General features: G+C 46.6%; 1 protein-coding gene across 1 annotated transcript; it reads left to right on the top strand.

Moving 5' to 3' along the window:
- Positions 1–6,950: 6,950 nt before the first annotated feature.
- Positions 6,951–9,584, top strand: GSX2 (GS homeobox 2; the record flags this gene model as incomplete). The annotated part of the gene is made up of 2 exons (XM_081959167.1): positions 6,951–7,479; positions 9,165–9,584. 2 exons carry the CDS (start codon positions 6,951–6,953, stop codon positions 9,506–9,508), a joined length of 873 nt encoding a protein of 290 aa, XP_081815293.1. The 3' UTR covers positions 9,509–9,584.
- Positions 9,585–17,504: the final 7,920 nt, after the last annotated feature.

Raw genomic sequence — 17,504 nt, 5'->3', positions numbered from 1 at the left:
GGAAACCCTATACCGTTCCAGACAAATGGCTATCCAACATCTTCTTAAAGACTTCCAGTGTTGGGGCGTTCACAACTTCAACACGATTCATTGATGTGTCAGCCCATCCTGCAACTAGGATAATTCAGTAAATCGCAGTTCCGTTAGCTTGGGTAACAAATCGTGACGACTTCGAAGTGATGACATGTGAATATGACATAATGAGGAAAGGATGCAACTTTTTACTTGTGACACATCACAATGATGCATATTACTTGCATCAGAAGGTCATGGCACACATGTTGCTGATCTGTGTTGGGTGGACACAATCAGTGCAATGTACTTCTGAAGTAAGTTTTGACTTTAGATTTAAAGAGGATCCAACCTTTAGACAGTCTTTTATAAGTACTGTATTTTTCGGAGTATAAGAAGCACCTTTTTCCCTCAAAAAAAGAGGGTGAAAATCTGGGTGTGTCTTATACACCGAAGACAGCATTTTTGGCCTCCCGAAACCCTGCCCACTTCACCAAAATGTCCGTACAGAGCCTTTAGGAGGCTTCCAGAGTGCTCCTGGGGGCTGGGGAGGGCAGAAAGGGGCAAAAAATGGGCTGTTTTTTGCTCAATTATGCCCCCCCCCCGAGCACTCTATAAGCCTCCTAAAGGCTTTTGACAAAGAATGGACCCGTTTTTGCTTGTTTCTGTGCACCACCCTCCAGCCGCACTCTACAAGCCTCCTAAAGGCTATGCATGCCCTCCCTTTTTTTTTTGCAAAAAACAGACCATTTTTGGGAGGTCTGCAGAGTGCAAAAACTTCTTTTTTAATTTGTCTCTTCAAAATCTTGGTGCATCTTATACTCCAGTGTGTCTTATACTCTGAAAAATACGGTAACCTTTCAACAGCCAGAATATACAATTAGTCCTCAACTTACAACAGTTCATTTAGTGACCATTCAAAGTTACAACAGCACTGAAAAAAGCGATTTAAGGCCATTTTTCATACCTATGACCGCTGCATCATCCCCATGGTCATGTGATTTACATGTGGATGCTTGACAACTGACTCATATTTAAGACGGTTGCAACGTCTCGAGGTCATGTCATCCATCCCCTTTGGGGACCTTCTGACAAGCCAAGTCAATGGGGGAAACCACAATTCACTCAACAATCATGTTACTAACTTAACAATTGCAGTGACTCATTTAACAGATGTGGCAGGAAAGTCATAAAATGGAGTAAAACTCACTTAACAAATTTCTTACTCTAACAACATGCACTTTGGGCTCAATTGGGGTCATTCAGTTGAGGTTTATCTGTATGGGGCTTGGTTGAAACAAAGAATAAGATAATTAAACATTTACATTCAATTGATCAAACGGATATGAAGCTGGATTATTTGATGTAGCCCCATAACTCTAGTTCTGAGGTCATTTGCTCCTCAGAGGACCCCTTGAACTGAACTTAAAGGTCCAGCGGTTGGATAAATCACCAGTTGCCCAGAAGACTGTGACTACCACTGAGTGTTGTATCTGTGATTTATGATTATTGTATTTTATTATTATGATTATCATTTATTGCTTTTATGTACACTAAGAGCTTATGCACCAGAGACAAATTCCTTCTGTGTGCTTATTTGGCCAATAAAGAATTCAATTCAATTCAATTCTATACAATTCGATTCTACTCTACTCTACTCTATTCCTACTACTCCTACTCTACTCTAATTCTTCTCTACTCTATCCTACTACTCCTACTCGACTCTAATTCTACTCTAATTCTATACTTTAATTATACTCTTTTTTGCTCTACTCTAATTCTACTCTTTCCTACTCAACTCTACTCTAACTCTACTCTAACTCTAGTCTACTCTAATTCTACTCTTCTCTAGTCTACTCTACTCCTACTCCTACTACTCGACTAATTCTACTCTAATTCTATACTTTAATTCTACTCTTTTTTGCTCTACTCTTAATTCTACTCTTTCCTACTCTACTTTAATTCTATTCTACTCTAACTCTACTCTTCTCTTCTCTTCTCTACTCCTACTAATACTCCTACTCGACTCTAATTCTACTCTAATTCTATACTTTACTTTAATTCTACTCTTTTTTGCTCTAATCTAATTCTACTCTTTCTTACTCTACTCTACTCTAATTCTACTCTACTCTAATTCTACTCTTCTCTCTCTACTCTACTCTAGTCCTACTACTCCTACTCCTACTCAACTCTAATTCTACTCTAATTCTATACTTTAATTCTACTCTTTTTTGCTCTACTCTTAATTCTACTCTTTCCTACTCTATTCTAATTCTACTCTATTCTAATTCTACTCTTCTCTACTCCTACTCCTCGTATTCCTACTCAACTCTAATTCTAATCTAATTCTATACTTTACTCTAGATCTACTGTTTTTGCTCTACTCTAATTCTACTCTTTCCTACTCTATCTAATTCTACTCGACTCTAATTCTACTCTTCTCTACTCTACTCCTACTCCTCCTACTCCTACTTGACTCTAATTCTACTCTAATTCTAGATTTTACTCTAATTCTACTCTTTCCTACTCTACTCTAGTCTAATTCTACTCTTTCCTACTCTACTCTAGTCTAATTCTACTCTACTCTAACTCTACTCTTCTCTACTCTAGTCTACTCTACTCTACTACTACTCATACTCCTACTCGACTCTAATTCTACTCTTACTCTACAATCCCAGGCTAGTTTTCCTGGGAATAATTTTAAAGTAAGCAAAAGGCAAGGGAGGGACTCATTTCGAAACGGTTGGTTAGGCTTAGACTACATTAGCAATAAGCTTCTTCCTCTCCTGGGGTGGGGGAAGTGGGGAACACGTGGAGAGGATTGTTCCCGCCTTCTGCCCTCGGTTGGGACTGGTAAACCCCCTCTGTCATCAGCAGTGAAGGGACCCCCAGGGCAGACAACATCCTGCAGAAAGCACAGCTCCCAACTTCTTAATGACTCAGGTGACACAAACCGGGGGGGGGGGGGGGACGACGACGACACACAGATAAAACCTCCAAGTAGACTCTCTAAAAGGATGCAAATGACCAGGAGTATTAAATCCTTCCATTCTCCACCATTCAGTCAGAGCTGAAGAAGCAGTTTGGATGAGAAGCGAAAAGTCTTCAAAGAAAACCAAGAAAAGTCCTGTCGCTTCCCTTAACTCAATGCGCTTCTCTGCCCTTTGGCCAACCAGCTTGTGGATCACGCGGGGAATCTCCAAGGAATCTCTGGAGTTTGAAAGGGGTGGGTTTTTTTTGGTGTAGTCCTTTTCTGCTCATGCGGGCTTTCCTCTTCTCCAGCTAGCTCTAACCAGTGGAACAACTTGCCTCCAGAAGCTGTGAATGCCCCAACACTGGAAGTCTTTAAGAAGATGTTGGATAACCATTTGTCTGAAGCTGTGTAGGGTTTCCTGCCTAAGCAGGGGGTTGGACTAGAAGACCTCCAAGACCCCTGTTATTTTATTCTGTTCTAAACAATATAAATGATATACATATAGATATTATAGAAAGGTATGAAGAAGAAAAACATTGATTAGGATCTATCATTATAATGAATATAATTGGAAAGGCACATACAGCCCTTTATTAGATTAGGACTAAATTATCTCAGCGACCCTCAGCATTTCTCAGCCTTGGAAACTCGAAGACTTTATGGACCTGGATTCCCAGAATTCCCCAGCACAGCATGCTGGCTGGAGAATCCTGGGAGTTGAAGTCCACAAGTCTTAACATTGTCGAGTTTGAAGACCTCTGTCTTAGAGGAAAGACAGAACTGCAAGCCGGATCCATCTTTTCCTCAAAGGATCGCTTTGCAACGCCAAGTGGCAAAACGCGCCCCTCTTGGAACCGTGCAAGCAAAATCACGCTAAAAGAGACGCGTATTTTAAGCCTCTTCCATCAGCTTTGCTCGCTTGTTCGGGATTTGGAGACTTTCAATGAGAATGGAAGCCAACCTTACTTTCCCCCATCCTCCCCCGCCCTCCCCCACTTCAACAGCTCGCACTCCCTCCCCAGTCGAGTCTGGACTTTGAAGCTAAGCAAGGCTGCCACTCTCACGTTTACAGAATAACAGAGCTGGAAGCCTTCCGCTCTAGATTTGCACGCGGTCTCCCATCCTGAGAGTGGCAGCCTCTTGCCCACGGCTGACACGCAAACGATCGGATTGCATCCAAGTACTCCGTGGAAATCGAGAGGCTGCCAAGCCTGCTGATTTCCCTCAACTCCACTTCTACCCGTTGAAGTCAATTGTCCACTAAACGTCCCAAAGGTGCTTTTTTTTCAAGAGGCGCCTGGACTTTCTCTGGTTTTTCTTGGAAGACGTTTCGCTTCTCATCCAAGAAGCTCAGAGCTGAAGAAGCTTCTTGGATGAGAAACGAAACGTCTCCAGAGTAAAAACCAGAGAAAGTCCAGGCGCCTCTTTGAGACAACCTCGACCTGGATGGCTGAGAATCTCCCATAGACATTTCCAGTAAATGGGAGGTGAGACATCCCATAGACAGTCTTCACTTCAATCCTTGGGGTTATACAGGTGAAACTCGAAAAATTAGAATATGTGCAAAAGTTCATTTATTTCAGTAATGCAACTTAAAAGGTGAAACTAATATATGAGATAGACTCAGTACATGCAAAGCAAGATGTTTCAAACCGTGATTTGTCATAATTGTGATGATTATGACTTACAGCTCATGAAAACCCCAAATCCACAATCTCAGAAAATTAGAATATTACATGCAATCAATAAAACAAGGATTGTACATAGAACAATATCGGACATCTGCAAAGTATAAGCATGCATATGTACCCAGTACTTGGTTTGGGCCCCTTTTGCAGCAATTACTGCCTCAATGCGGCGTGGCATGGAAGCTATCAGCCTGTGGCATTGCTGAGGTGTTATGGAAGACCAGGATGCTTCAATAGCAGCCTTCAGCTCTTCTGCATTGTTCGGTCTCATGTCTCTCATCTTTCTCTTGGCAATGCCCTATATATTCTCTATGGGGTTCAGGCCAGGCGAGTTTGCTGGCCAATCAAGCACCGTAATCCCACAGTCATTGAACCAGATTTTGGTGCTTTTGGCAGTGTGGGCAGGTGCCACGTCCTGCTGGAAAATACATGAGAGCGAACTGCGACATGAAAGAAAAATCTGTGAGTAATTAGAAAAGGGAGAAAGGCGATCTTTGGCGCCTACGTCGCTGATGAGCACGTGTCTCTGGGTGTGAACGCGTGTCAAGACGAGCAAAGGAGCTTCGGGATTACCTGAAGGGGAAAAAAACCGTGTTCCTTTTTATCGTCAGAATTAGAGCGGCATAAGATCTCAAAGATCACCGCTACTTTTGCATTCCTATTCTGCTCCACCCGTGGAAATGTCCAGACTTGAAACCACGAAGCCTATCCTGTTTACTCGGATGTAGCTCCTGTTGAAGGGGACGCGGTGTCTCAGGGGCTAAGAAGCTGAGCTTGTCGATAAGAAAGGTCGGCAGTTCAACAGTTCGCATCCCTAGCGCCATGTAACGGTGTGAGCTCCCGTTACTTGTCCCAGCTTCTGCCAACCTAGTAGTTCGAAAGCAGGTAAAAATGCTTTAGCTGGCCACATGACCACGGAGACGTCCTGGCTCTTCGGCTTTGAAACGGAGATGAGCACCGCCACCGCACATATGTGCGGGAGGAACCTTTACCTTTACCTTTAACTCCCATTGAAATAAAAAGGACCTTTGTTCCAAATGGAGGTGGATATGGAATCTATATCTGGGGTGTCATTAATCAAGCCGCTGATTGAGAGAGGCCTTTTGTCCAGAGGGATGGGGCACCCCAATAATTACATCGCGGCGGGCAGGACAGAAGAATCCGAGCAGGGGGGTGGACTTTTCCGAACTGCTTTCCCTCAATCTGGTGCCCAAATAAACTGAAGGACATTTCACCTTCAACCCGGGCCCTCGTCAGAAAAGTCTGTCCTAAAAACTCAACCTGACTCCCCCACCCCCAATACGGCACCCCCTTAAGAGGTCAGAGAGGCGAGCCATAGGATTGGGTTGGACAGCCAAGCGATTTTCCGCCGGATCACCTAGAATCAGACAGTACCCCTGAATTTCTCCCTCGTTATAGTCCACCTGTGTAGTATACACAGCGGTGAAAAGACGCTTCCGTGGCGCGGTTCCTATCACGGCCGCCACACATCACGGGGCGGTTAAAAGAGAAGGGTGGCCTGTATTTGGACCACCGGGAGAAGTTTGGTTAGTTTGTCACTCAGGATTTATTTTGGGGTGGGGGGGGAGAGGGGTGATTTAGTGTACTGTGTACCCAGTTCCTTTCTGTGCGGGGCGGGGCGTGGTGGAAAGGCAGACGTCGGGCAAATTCAGTAGCTAAGGTGAGCGCAGCCTGGGCATCGCAAGTCTACAAGTGGACAAGCAAAGCAGGGAGAAGCGTTGGGATGGGGAAAAGCCCATTGGCCTTGAATCTAACCGGGACTGGCGGCGTTCCCGCGAGCAGCGGTGAAGTTGTAACTTGCCGCCTCCCGGGCGCTCTTGCAAAGGGAGCAAAGGAGCGCGGAGGGGCCGCCCCTCGCGAACCCCCAATGAATTAACAAAACACACAGCCGCCTCTCGCTAAGCTTCCCACCCACCCCCATCCGCTTTGTTTCGGGGAGGGAGGAGGGGATGCACTGAAAAGGCTCCCAACAAGCGGCTTTTTGGAGGCGCGCCGTTTGCCAGGCATCACGTGCGTGAAATAGTTACTATAAATCGCTGCACCGGGAGTAGGCGGTGGGGCGGGGGGGGGGAGAGGGAGATCCAGGGGAGGTCTAGCGAGAAGAAGAAGAAGGAAAACGGGGGGTCGCTTTTAAGACCAGCCCTCTCGTGAGCCCCCCTTTGTTCGCCTCCCAGCCATAAGCACCTTCCGAGTTCGCCCCAGGGACTTGGCGGAGGCGAGCGGCCCCAGAGAGGAGCCCCGAGCCCCTGTCCGCTATGTCGCGCTCCTTCTATGTGGATTCGCTCATCGTCAAGGACGCGGCGGTGGCGGCGAGGCCGGTGGTGCCTGCCCTGCCGGAGCCGCCCCCGCCGCCCCCAGGCCAGGACTTCCTCATTCCGCTGGGCGTGCCGGCCCCGCTGGTCATGTCCGTGGCCGGCGGGCCCGCCTGCCCGTCGCGCAACAGCGGCGGCTCCTTCTGCGTCTGCCCGCTCTGTGTCACCTCGCACCTGCACGCCACGGCGCGGGCGGGCGCGGCGGGCGGAGGCGCCGCCGCCGCTGCCGCTTCCCTCCCGCTGCTCAAGGGCCACTTCGCTCCCGGAGGAGCCGGGCAGGGCGGCGAGGGCCAGTTCTGCCCCCGGATGAGCCACGTCCAGCAGCAGACGGCCCCGCAGCAGCAGCAGCCACCCCTCGGCTCGGTGGCATCCGCGGCGGCGGCGGCGGCTCAAGCCTTAGCCCACCCACCTGTTTGCGCAGCGGCAGCCTACGGCATGAGCGACCCCCGGCGTTTCCACTGCCTCGGCCTGGGTAGGTCTTGCTGCCCCGGGCCCTGGGAGGGAGGGAGGCTGGGTGGGCAATCTGCGCTGCTTCAGCTTCTTCGGGACTCTCTCGGAAGGGTCGCGCCTCCCTCAGACGCCCTCCCGAATTCCATTTCTACGCTTCCCACCCAGCTTAATTTCCCCAGGGATCTAAGGAAAAGCTCTTGGTTCCGGCGGGGTCCTTTTGGGATCCCATATGGAGATCTGGGAACTTTCGGACCAAGATAACCGGGCTAGGAGGGCGCTCTTCTCAGGTGAGAAGCCGCTCCTGGGGGAGCAGGCAACCTGACGAAGTGAAGGGCTGCGCAGGAGCCGCTCGGGACTCCTGCCTTTCTCTTCCTCCTGAGCCGAATTATCCATTAGCACCAAGAACCAAGAACAGGGGCACCACTTATCCGGCAGGAGGGTCTTCTGGACCAAGGAAAACCGAACAATCCAGGATCCAGATCGTTTGGATTTCAAAGCCCATGCGTCCCAGTCACCCTAGGACCTATACACTTCCAGCATTATCCTGGAAGGGCGCCCTGCCAGAAGAACGAAGCATGCCTGATTGCTCCCATCGAATAACTCCAAACTTCTAGTTTAGGAGACAGGAGGCGGTGGGTCTTAAGGTGGGAATCTCTCTTCTTGGGTCAAGGAAAGGAATCCGCGTAATCTCCATATGAGAGGGGAAAAAGCAGCTAAGAGATGGGTGAAACACACACACCCCTTTCCCCTCCCGGTGCGCCATAGCAAAAGTCGCACCCTCCATAGGGAAGCCGCGGGTGGGAGATGCGGGCGAAAGTCTTCATTCAGCCCCGGGGCAACTAACCCTTAACTTCCACGGCTGAGGCGGCGGCTTTAGCCAAATCGATCGCAGGGTTTTCAATTCATCAAAAGGATTGTGGGAATCCTCCATGTTCAAAGGCATTCATTCTCCCTCTAATTGACAGGAGTTGGGAAGCAACAACGGAAGACTTGGGAATGTGTGTTGTGTGTGTGTATTGGGGGGAAGAATTGGTGGGAGGGATACGTCCCTGTCTTGCTACCGGGTCCTGTTGCTCCAGGTGGGCGGAAGTTGAAGGGGAACGTAAAGGGGTTTGGGTTCCAGGATGCCAGGAATAACAGGTGGACGACAGAAGGCTGGAGTTAAGATTCGCTTAGGCTTTTTTGTTGTTGTTAGTTGCGAAGTGGTGTCCGACCCACCGCGACCCCATGGACAACGTTCCTCCAGGCCTCCCTGTCCTCCATCATCCTATGAAGTTCATTTAAGTTCATGCTGACTGCTTCAGTGACTCCATCCAGCCATCTCATTCTCTGTCGTCCCCTTCTTCTTTTGCCCTCCATCTTTCCCAGCATGCGGCTCTTCTCCAGGGAGTCCTTCCTTCTCATTAGGTGGCCAAAGTATTTGAGTTTCCTCTTCAGGATCTGGCCTTCTAAAGAGCAGTCAGGATTGATCTCCTCTAGGACTGACCGGTTGGATCGTCTTGCAGTCCAAGGGACTCACAGGAGTCTTCTCCAGCATCATAGTTCAAAGGCCTCCATTCTTTGGCGCTCAGCCTTTGGGCTTTTCTTCTTCTTCTTTTTTTGTAAAAATACTTCTTTTTTTCTTTCCACGTGCATTCACAAACATGCATTCTCATAGGTAGCTTCTGGGCTTTTTAACCGGGCTTTTTTTCTGGGTCCCCCCTGCAGGAGGTTCGGACGGCGCCGGCCCGCTGCAGAACGGCAAGCGGATGCGCACGGCCTTCACCAGCACGCAACTGCTGGAGCTGGAGCGGGAGTTCTCGGCCAACATGTACCTGTCCCGGCTGCGGCGGATCGAGATCGCCACTTACCTCAACCTGTCGGAGAAGCAGGTGAAGATCTGGTTCCAGAACCGGAGGGTGAAGCACAAGAAGGAAGGCAAGGGCGCCCAGCGGAACACCCACGGCGGTTGCAACTGCGCCGGCAACCCGGGTCGCTTTCCCAGATCCGAGGACGAAGAGTCGCTGTCTCCGGCCTCGGCGAACGAAGACAAGGAGGTCTCCCCGTTGTGATGGGGATCCCCCTCCGGACTGTAGCGCTCCGCGGATCAATCGCCGTGGCCATAGCCCCCAGCCGGACACTGCCGGATTCGAAAAAGACGAAAACGATGCAGATTTTTCCCCCTTGGTTGTTTTGATCGGGCCCCGAACTCCGGGTGTTTGCCTACCCCAAACAGTTGCTCCCCCGAACGGGGGAGACCCAGATCCCGAGCCCACCTGCCGTGCCCACGTCAACGGCGGAGGAAAGCGCTGGCAGCCTCATTCACACACACACCAAATTAGGAGAGAAGTTTTAGGGGAATCAAAGAGTAGAAGAGAAGGAAGCTCGACTAAAACCTGTTTTGTACCGATCTTTACCTGAAATGGGAAGGGGAGTGGGAAGGTTCTTCTGGAGAGTCGCTTGAACGCTCTGGTTTGTAGGGAAATAGTTTTATATCAAATGTATATTTATATTTATTTAAATAAATGAGGTCGGACCAGAAGTGGTGGAGGGTGGAATCTGCTTTTTTTAAAAAAAGAAAAAATAAATAAAGAAGGTGCAACAAAAGTATCCTAAACCAGCAACTTTGTCAAACAACAAGCTTTGTAAAACAAAAGGAAATATTGGCCTTTGTAGAGAACTCTGTAAAAACTTTGCAGATTTCTCCCTTTTCGGTTACCCCTGGAAGGCTTTTCCAATGTTAGCCAGATTCATGGAGCGCATCTCCTTCCATCCTACAAAGGCCTTGCTTTCATCTGTTCAGGTGAATTATACTCAAAGGTCTTATAGTCAGCCTTTTCTGAAACTGCTTAAAGACAGATCAGACACTACTTAAAAATGGGGCAAAATTGCTTGATTCGGTGGTGTCTGCAGGAGATGTGTAAGCACCCTGGTCTGATCAAATTTTTTAAAAAGAAATCAAGATGGTAGGGACCCTGGTCCGATTAAAACTTTTTTTTAAGCATGCAACATCTGATAAAGAGTAAGTGGTCACTACCAGGAGTTTTTGGAATCTATCTCCCTTCTCCATTTTTGATTCAAAGTACAAGTGAAGTTACTGTACTGTCTCCATTTCCTAGGCCATGTGGGGTGCCCACTTTCAAAAGAAGTAGAACTGACCCTTCAGAAGTAGAGGGTGCCCACGGAACCTCTCCCCTTATAAAGCTACTCCCATCTTGGGATATCTAACATAATGGGAAGGAGAAATTACTACATTCATGAAAATGTTTAATCACATTCTATAATCCAACTCGGTGTTAGATTGCTTTTTCCTAAATCTGGAGGTCAGAAAAGGCTGGTTTAGTCCATTGCTGTAGCTTCCTCATCTTTAATCTTCCTATGCTTTTCTTTGCCATCATTCCTCTAAAACCAATTAGTGCAGAATTAACTGTCTAGAGTCACTGAGAAGAGCAACAGATCCTTTCTTTAAAACTTTAATTCGGGTTGAACATTCCAGACCTTGTTGGATTTGAGCCCTTCACATATCCAACCACTATGGTGAACAGAGATGAGAATTTAATTCAGCATCAACAAGGCCCCTTTTTGGACAGTGGTTGGACAACTCCCATATGGCCAGTATGAGAAAGGATAGTGGTCCAACCTCTGGATCTACACTACAGCTTCAACAAGGGTTACCAGCAAGTTATGAGGAGACAGCTGTGCTCTGTGTCTCTCCCCAGTAGAAAGCCAATTTAGATGCCCCTGGGCACACATCCAAACATTTTTTTGTCTCGTGGCCCACAAATTGTGAACTTATTTTCTGGCTGCCAAAACTCTTTTCTAAATAATAATCATGTTCCCACTCTGGCAAGAGGTTGTCAGTAGACAACTAATTATCAATTATACTTAATTACATTAAGTTGAGCCATGCTTCATATATAAGAAAAGCTTTCACAAAATTTAATTCAGCCCATGACTTGAGGCTATTCTTTCAGCAGGCATTTCTCTTCAAGGAAGATCCATTCTCGGTGATTTGAATTACTTTTCTCTAATAATTTGTAATATTATTTACAAAATGTAACAAAGTCAATGGGGTTTACTTGCAAATAACTTTCAATTGGTAAGTATCTGCTTTTTAATCTATGGTTTGCCGAACCATAATACAACTATTCAGATTATAATTGACACCAATTAGTCATTATCGAACACTTTCAGTGCCTTTTGCTTCAGTTGGAGATTGTTCAAAAGATTTACTCCTTTTTTTATAGCAATAATCATGACAGGGAGTGTCGCTTGAATGAGCTATTGAAACAGTTGTCCATTTATATTCCTCATTGCATATAAAGAAACTTTGATAGAATACAGTTATGAAACTGAATGCTGGATTTAATTACTATAATTGCAGGCTGCTTGGTCAAAAATAGGAATCAGGTTTTGCATGTACTACTTAGTCAGTTGCTGTAAGCATTCCTAAACGTGTTTGAAAGGAAGATCTTCCTGAGAAAGCAGATTTCAACTTTACTGGTAGTGCAACTGTGCTAAAAGACCAACCTCATTAACAATGTAGAGTCTTAACAAGGCAGATTTTATGTTTTCCCTCCACAGAAGAAATAAGCTTCCTCCAAATGTGCTTTTGAAACAGTTTGAAAGGAGACCTGGTACTGATCAGAAATGGCTTGATTAACTGAGATCTCTCTACGGATCCCTACTGGTGGTCCAAAGGAACCAGTGAAAATCGAGATGACTCCCAAGTATCTTTACAGTATTTGTAAATAAGGTTTCCGTAATCAGTGAGTTTAAGAATGCAACCATGTAAGCCATCATTGAAATTCGGATTTTCATGAGCTAGTCAGACTGAGAACCACTTGATAAATGAGGAAATGACTGTATTAAAATAAATCATTCTAGTTTCTACAGAGCCATTGAAAATGATCTCATCTTTAAAATCAAGTATCTCCCAAGGAGATTCATCTGGTGATTTCATGTTGGTGCCAATATGAAAGTGCTTTACCCTTGCTTTTTTTCTGGGATACATGCACACAGCTCTCACATCCAGTGTAGCTTGGAGACAGCAATTCCCTAGGCCATCTCCCATCCGAGTTCTAACCAGAGCTGACCCTGCTTAGTTTCCAAGGGCAGTCACTTGTGATCTCCTGTATTAGCTGCATTAATTTTTAAAAAAATCTTCCATCGGTGTTGCAAAACCTACCTATTCAGAGAGAAACTTCTATTCAGCACATGCATTTTCAACTTGTGGAAAAGAAGTCACTCTGGATTTATGAAGGGGTGACAAATTCAATCTGCTGGGGAGCTAAAGTTGGCACTGCCGGAGGCTTTGCTTTTTAATGTCTGCTTTCTCCCTGACTAGCAGACCAAGATAGATAGAAGGACCCTGAAAGGCAGGAGGCGTAGTTCAAACAGGCCAATAAAGAAGGCCTGTCACTTTAAGACAAGAAGCAGAGGAGCACTTTGATGACTTTGTATTGAGCATCCCAGCTCTGAGTAAGTGACTCCTGCCTGGCTCCCTTGAGGCCTGGAGCTCAAAAGCAATTCAAGGGGATGACACTTCAGGCAAAGCTCCCTTAACCAGGGCACTCCAGGAGGAAAATCCGCTTAGGGAAAGAATGGACTTGGATGGGGGAACTTGACCTGCCAGTTGCATTGGGTTGTGCTTCCCAAAGTCAAACAAAGTGAGGGATTCTGAATTGTACAATAAAGTGGGATGCAGACCCTTACATCAATCACCTGTAAAGGATGGCTTTGGACAAGGCGGAAATTGAATGCAGCCTTTAAGCAGATAGTGTTGCGTTTGTTTGGGAAAGAAGGAATACAAATACCTTGGTTTTAACTAGTTTGGGGATATCAGATGTCCTCTAATGAAACTCCCAAAATTGCCTCTAAAAGTGCTTTTGGAAGTTTGGCCTTAAGAAGGGAGAGCTGAAACACATAGGGATTTTTTCCCCTCACTTCTCCTTTCTTGTTCATGAGGGCCTTTTAACTTTAAATTTGGAAAGGGCCATTTTTCTTTCCTTTCTTCCTCTTCTCTTCTCCCTCCTCAGCTAAAGAAGTTCAGATGTGTTGCAGTTCTATTGCTCACCACCTCTCATTCCCAGGCAGGTGGATTGATTATATTCACCCTTTCCTCCCACTAATCAAGTTCAGATTCCAGGGCCCTGATTATTGGTCTAAGGGCAGCAGTTGTTCAATACTGGAGTGATATAAAGCCTGATTGTATCAGCATTGTTCATTCAGAAGATGCCAAGAATTGCTGGTGAGGAAATGCCCCAAGTATGCTTAGTGCAAGCTTGAGTCTGTGCACAATGCAGGTATGTGCATGCAAGGGAGGGGAGGATATGCCAAAAGTAGAAAGTGGGGAATCAATGAATTTATGCAGAAATGTGTGAAAGATCTAATTTATGAAAAAGGGATACATCAGGGATGATGAGAAAAGAGGAGATACCGCCACACAAGGGAGGGAATCAGGAACGTCAAAGACAAAAGAACGTTAGGATAAATTCCATTTTTCTGCAGTCAGTATGAGAGTCTCATCATTTAACTGCAGAAAGGATATTATGGAAGTAATTGTCTACCATATTTATCTTTAATAAACAACAAGAGAAGGAATGCAAGCTTTTCTGTGATCCAGGATAAAGATGAACAGACAGATTTGAGAAATGACAGCATTTCTCATAGATTGTTCTATAAATGATGTTCCAATTGTGGCTTGTTCAATGAGCTACAGAGGCAGAGTGCAATAATCATGCTATGCAATGGTTTAAGCGGTTTAAAAAGTAGGATGGCTGAGGGTGTGGAATGAACTTCCAGCCTTGTGGCAAAAACCAGCATGTCTGGAAGTGAAAAAAAGCAAGTTTAAAGGCATCCACGAGAGATGATGTTATGAACCAAGTGACAAAACCAGTATCAAGCAATGACGGATGTCACTGATGGCAATAAAAATGATGCAATTAAGAAAGAATATTAGTGAAGAAAGAACAGGAACATGCTATAGAATCACATTAGCTTCTTCTTTCTGAAACTAAATGACAAAATTGGAAGAAAAGTGAGTGCTGGTGGGAGAGAAAAGCATTGCATGTCTGGAGAGAAAGGTCTCCTTTTGTGAGTCTTGTGCAGGGGGTCCAAAGGGGGACACCCTCTAGCCGGGTCACTTCCCACCCTTGACAGTGCTTGCAGGGACCTTTTGGCAGGCAAAGGGTTAAGGAGCTGAGGTCCAAATGCACAAGGGAAAGGAAATTGGCAGTTAATTTGGCATCTTTTTAAACCAGGGAGGCAGGTGAGGCACAAGAGGTCCTTCAGAAAGACCAGGCAATGAAATACATATATCCATGGGATTATTAATGGGGAGAATTGTGGAAAAGTCTCTTTTCCCTGAGGACTTAGGTCATGAGGGCAGAATAGCAGTTAAACAAGCATTGAGGAGCTGCATCCAACACACCATCCTGACTCCAGGTGTCCACACAACCAGCAGAAATGGAGGAAGAGGAGCAGGTGGCAGCTAATTGTTATCCGCCAATGATGGTTAGTGGTGACTCCGCCACCCGAGCAGAGAGCCAGGAACCTATGAGGTGAACTGTGCTTATCTGAAGGGGCGCAAGTGAGCCAAACGTGTGTCTGATTTCCCGGAGGCGTGGTTGTGTACAGGTAGTCCTCAACTTATGACAATTGAGCCCAAAATTGTGACACATTTGTTAAGTAACTTTTGCCCCATTTTACGAGTATTCTTGCCATAGTTAAGTGAAAGAGCAACCCAGTTAAGTGAATCTGACTTCGCTTGTCAAAAGGTTGCAAAAATTGATCTCTGGACACTTCAACTGTCCAGAAATATGAATCAGTTGCCAAGCATCTGAATTTTGATCACATGACCAGAGAAATGTTGCAATGCTTATGTGAAAAATGGTCATGTCTCTTTTTTCAGTATCGTTAACTTGAACAGTCACTAAACAAACTGTTAAGTCAAGGACTACCTGTACTATTGTGCCCTCCACATCTGACAATGCTTACCAAGACATAATAGAAAATACTTGTAGCTTTTAGAGTTTGTTAGTGGTTTGCTCTCCAAGCTTGTTTCAATTTAGTTTCTGAACATTTCATTACCAGAACAGGTAACATCAGCAGCGGGAGTTTCTTCTCCTACAGGTAGTTGACATAATGGTTTATTTAATGACCTTTCAAAGTTATAAAGACACTGGAAAAAGTGACTTATAACCATTTTTCTCACTTATGACTATTGCAGCATCCCCATGGTTACCGGCTCATGGCTCACATTCATGACCGTTGCAGTGTCCTATGGTCACGTGACTCCCTTTTGCGACCTTCTGACTAGCAGTCAATGAGAAAACCAGATTCGCTTAACAACCATGCTATTAATTTAACAACTGCAATGTTTTGCTTGATAAATGTTCTCAAATTTCTTTGCAAGATAATTTTAGGTTCAGTTGTGGTCATAAGTTGAGGACCACTTACACGGTCAATTGGTACCAATAAAGGAGAATATTTGTAGCTCAGGATTGAAATGAGGGGTCCTTGGTGCTCTCTTGAGCTTGCTTGTTTTCTTGCAGGTGCTTCATTACCCAAACTAGGTAACATTATCAGTGCTATCCCAAAGGTGCTTTTTTTTTCAAGAGGCAACTGGATATTCTGGTTTTTGTTTTGAAGACATTTCGCTTCTCATCCAAGAAGCTTCTTGAGCTCTGACTGAATTCCCACCTTCCCCACCATCCAGTCAGAGTTCAAGGAGCTTCTTGGATGAGAAGAGAAACGTCTTCAAAACAAAAACCAGAAAGTCCAGTTGCCTCTTGTGAAAAAACCACCTTTGGGACAACCGTCACCAGGATGACTGAGGAGCTCCATAGATCATCAGTGCTAAAAGAAGGCTGCTTGCTGTCACCTGTAGCACAGATGATGTTACCTAGTTAGGGTAACGAAACGTCTGCAAGAAAACAAGAAAGCACCAAGCCCCCTTCCCCCAGTCGGTCCCGTGATTGGTGGTTCATTTGGAGCTATATTTAAATCCTGAGCAGCTGATTGGTTCTCTTGTCGATCGGTCGTTGGAATGGTCTAGTTTCTTATCAAGGTTTTTTTCCTTTCAATCTCAGATGAGGGGGGAGGGTCTCGCAGAGGAGCTTTCCGCGCTTTCCCTTTCAAGCGAGCTAATAAAATAAAAATTAAAAAAAACGGGACTTGGAACAAGGAGCGCTTCAAAATTCTCTCAAAACACGAGCAGCCGCGCGAAATGCGCTTCGGGAGCCCGAAAGGGTGCTGTCTCCGGGGAGGGACCGGGGTCTGGCAGGCGAAGACGCGAGGCGTGCAAATCAGCTGCAGCGAGCGAAAACTTCGCCTCAAAGCGGCTTCGGCCTTCCCGCCCTTTTGTCCCGCGGGGGTGGGGGGAAAAGAGAGAAAGACGGGCGGTGTTCTGCATGACAAAACCCAATTAAGCTCGCTATTCAGGAGCGTTGCAGCTGGTAACCCATTGGGAAAGTGTGAGGCGACACGAATATATTAGGGGGGGCGGGAGGCGGCAAAAAGTTTCCCCTCTTCCCCGAAAGAGGAGGAGGGGAAGGGAGAGGGAGAAGCCTCTCCCATAACAACTTTCGCCTCTTCCCACGTTGAAAAAAGGGCGCGCTCGTCACGGACCGAGGCGCCCGCGGGAGGAGCCGCCCGCCTCAGCCCTGGCAAAGTCCTTCCTTGAGGGAGGGGGGAAAAATCCGTCCGTTCTCCCGCTTGCCCCTCAGCGGCTTTAGAAGGGAGAGGGTGCCAAAAGCCCCTCAGGTCAGCGCCAGCCTAGCCAATTTCTCCCCTCAGGAATCCGGCAACCATGGGGGATGTGGGAAGAGGGGTACGTGCGCGCGCAAGGGCGGGAAGCGAGGCAGCTCCGCCCTGCACGTGGGCGGGCCTAAAGGAGTGGGCGGGATAGGGCGTGGTCAGGCAGGTGATGGACGGCCTGGATTGCTCAGCAAGGGTGCATCGGGTTGACGCATGCTCGGAGAGGGGCGGGGAGCTGGTCAGGCTGCTGGGTATATGTTAGATCTGGGCAACGAGAGACAGACTGCGGACACGAAGTGACTTAACAGC

Source organism: Natrix helvetica, assembly GCF_964273705.1.
Source record: "Natrix helvetica genome assembly, chromosome: 7".
NCBI classification, from domain to species: domain Eukaryota; kingdom Metazoa; phylum Chordata; class Lepidosauria; order Squamata; family Natricidae; genus Natrix; species Natrix helvetica.
Note: the sequence above shows the minus strand (reverse complement) of the source record. Positions and strands in the feature narration are given on the sequence as shown.